The sequence below is a fragment of the Cynara cardunculus genome (genome assembly GCF_001531365.2).
Source record: "Cynara cardunculus var. scolymus isolate 2C chromosome LG 2, CcrdV1, whole genome shotgun sequence".
Taxonomy (NCBI): Eukaryota; Viridiplantae; Streptophyta; class Magnoliopsida; order Asterales; family Asteraceae; genus Cynara; species Cynara cardunculus.
Window position 1 is genome coordinate 26,893,372 of NC_037529.1, and position 2,623 is coordinate 26,895,994.

A 2,623-nucleotide genomic window follows, 5' to 3' on the forward strand; every position below is an offset into this window, starting at 1 on the left:
TGCATTCATCAAATACTTCGTCTACCTTACACTGACTACCGTCGGCTGTTTCTACAGTGTAGGTTTTGTCTAGCCTACAGGCACTCCTATTCAGATAGTGGCAGAAGGTRGTAGACACAAAACTACCATTTGCACCCGAATCAAATAATACATGTGCATACACATTGTTGATAGGGAACATACCAGATACGACGTCGGTTGTTTCATTGGCCTCGTCCAAAGTCATGTTGTAAGTTCGGCCGTGTCCCTTAGGTAGCTCCTTTCTATTTTTTGATCTCTTCACAAATCCGTTATTCACTGTCTTTACATGGGGTGTCGCACCATTTCAATGTTTTGGACAATCAGGTCATAAATGTCTCGTAGCCCCACATTCATAACAAGTTTTTCCTTCTGGGCACTCTCGCGTGGTATGCCCAGGTTTGTCACATTTGTAGCATGTCAGGCTCCCCGCTCTGTACTCTCCCCTATGTCTCTTGTTGCATTTGTTACATGGAGGAATAGTGAATCTCTCGCTTCGTGTTTTTGCCAGAGTCGGAGTCCATTTTGGTTTCTTGTTGAACTTGTTCGATCCTTCCCATCTTCTCTTTGCATCTCTTCTATCACAATTCTCCCTAGCGTTGTTCTCCTCTGCCACCTTTGCCATCTCCACTGCTTGTACAAATGTGGTCGGTTTAGTCATGTCTACGTACCGTTTGATTTCAATTCTTAAGCCGTCTTTGAAGCGACCTATCTTTCTCTCCTCGGTAGCCACCTGGTAACTGGCGAACCTCGCTTTTTCAAGAAAATCGTTAACATATTCTTGAACCGACAACGAACCTTGCTTTAATCTCAGAAATTCTGATTCTAGCTTGTTCACCTCCGATTGTGTGCAGTACTTATCCATCATCATCTTTTTCATTTGCTCCCAGGTCATGGCAGCAATATCCTCGTCACCTCTGATTGCACACTCAGACTCCCACCAATGCAATGCATAGTCCACAAAGGTTGTAGCAGCATAGGTCACTTTTTGATCTTCTGCACATCTACAAATTTTGAAGCTACTCTGCATCTTGGTTACCCAGTTCATCAGGCCCACTGGGCCCTCTATTCCCTTAAATTCTTTCGGCCCGGTGCCTTTGAATGTTTTAAAACTGCATCCTTTCTCCTTTATTGTCAATTCAGTCCTCTCGTTGGTGGGCGACTCCACCTTCTCTTTAACAGATACTTCCACCTTTTCARTGGCTTRAGTGTTCTCATGTCGAACACTTTCCTCCTCTCCATCTTCATTGTCTTTAAATYTGTCACCCAACATTGCTTTAAGCATATTTGGCAATGTATCCCGGAGGACTTGTGCCATTTGCTCAGCTATCATTTCCTTTGTGAGGAGATTTTCCTCTCCCCGGTCTCCTTGACTCCTACCGATAGCTAAATTAGCTTGCGCGGATGGAGTCGTACTAGAACTAGCGGTTCGAACACTTCCTCGACCTCGACTTTGGGCTCGTGTCCGACCTCGAACTGTTGGTGGGGCTATGCCATTAGTACCTCCCCCATTGAGGGCGTTCCTTGTTGATCCACGAGAAACCATACTGACATAATAGGGTATTATCGTTTTAACATGATTCTAAAGTCAAACATAACACATTACATTTTTTTATAATATAATCACTATATATAAGCGAAATACATAATAAGGAATTCACGTCGAAAATTTCAAAATGCTCAGTAAGTTATATATATTTCGAGTCAATAAACAATCATGGAGAGAGAGACATTACATAATCTCATTTACTTACAAAAGATGGGATACTTCATAATTCTAAACACATCTCTAAATCATGTGAATGCTCAAAAAAATCTATTGAAGCACTGGACTAGATGAAAATTCGATCAACTATCTAGACACACACAATTAAATCACATACCCAAAAGATCTTTCTCTCTCCCCTCTCTCAAAAGAATTCTATGTCTAAAACTGATATGTGGGGTAATAAGGGAGATAAGGGTCCCTCAACCACTCCTCAAAAGATGTGGATGGCCTGGAATGCCATAACACACTAGCCTTTGGGCCATTTTTGATGCATTGGACCCAGTCGGAGAAATAGCCCCTCACTACACCAGCATAGTCTATGGTCATTTTCTTATAGAAGTGAACTATGTCTCTAAATCTAGCGCCTACGGGGCGAGCAGCAATTCTTCGCTCCTGCTCAAGTACAACTTTATCCCAAATCAGTGCATGACGYTGTTCCGACAAATTTGCATTCTCTACAATTAGCTCGTTTAGGGCTCCTTCTTGTTCGACATGTGCCTGCTGAAGATTGTTCAGCCATTCATTCAGTCTAGTGTTCTCATCTAAAGTTCGGGTCAACCTCTCTCTTAGCTTTATGTTCTCGCCCCACAAGGTCTCTATAGTCTCCATCATGTCCTCACGTGTAGGGGTGCGGGGCGTGTAGTCCTCCGAAGGCTCGGGTGTGGTCCTTCGCCTGATGTGCTCTCGTGATGACACTTCACTAGTGTGGGCCAGACTATCGCTTCTGGACCGGGTGCCGAAAACATGTCTGGCGCTGGAGCGGTGACTGTCAATAGATCCTCTATTCGGTCCTAGCCCGTAAGGTGTCCTACGTGTTCCGTATATGCGTCCACGTCC

At 43.9% G+C, this 2,623-nt stretch overlaps 1 protein-coding gene across 1 annotated transcript; it reads right to left on the reverse strand.

Annotated features, from left to right (window-relative positions):
• Positions 1 to 346: 346 nt before the first annotated feature.
• Positions 347 to 1,564, reverse strand: LOC112506027. Its single transcript, XM_025110057.1, has one exon. The coding sequence runs from the start codon at positions 1,562 to 1,564 to the stop codon at positions 347 to 349; it is 1,218 nt and encodes a 405-aa protein (XP_024965825.1).
• Positions 1,565 to 2,623: the final 1,059 nt, after the last annotated feature.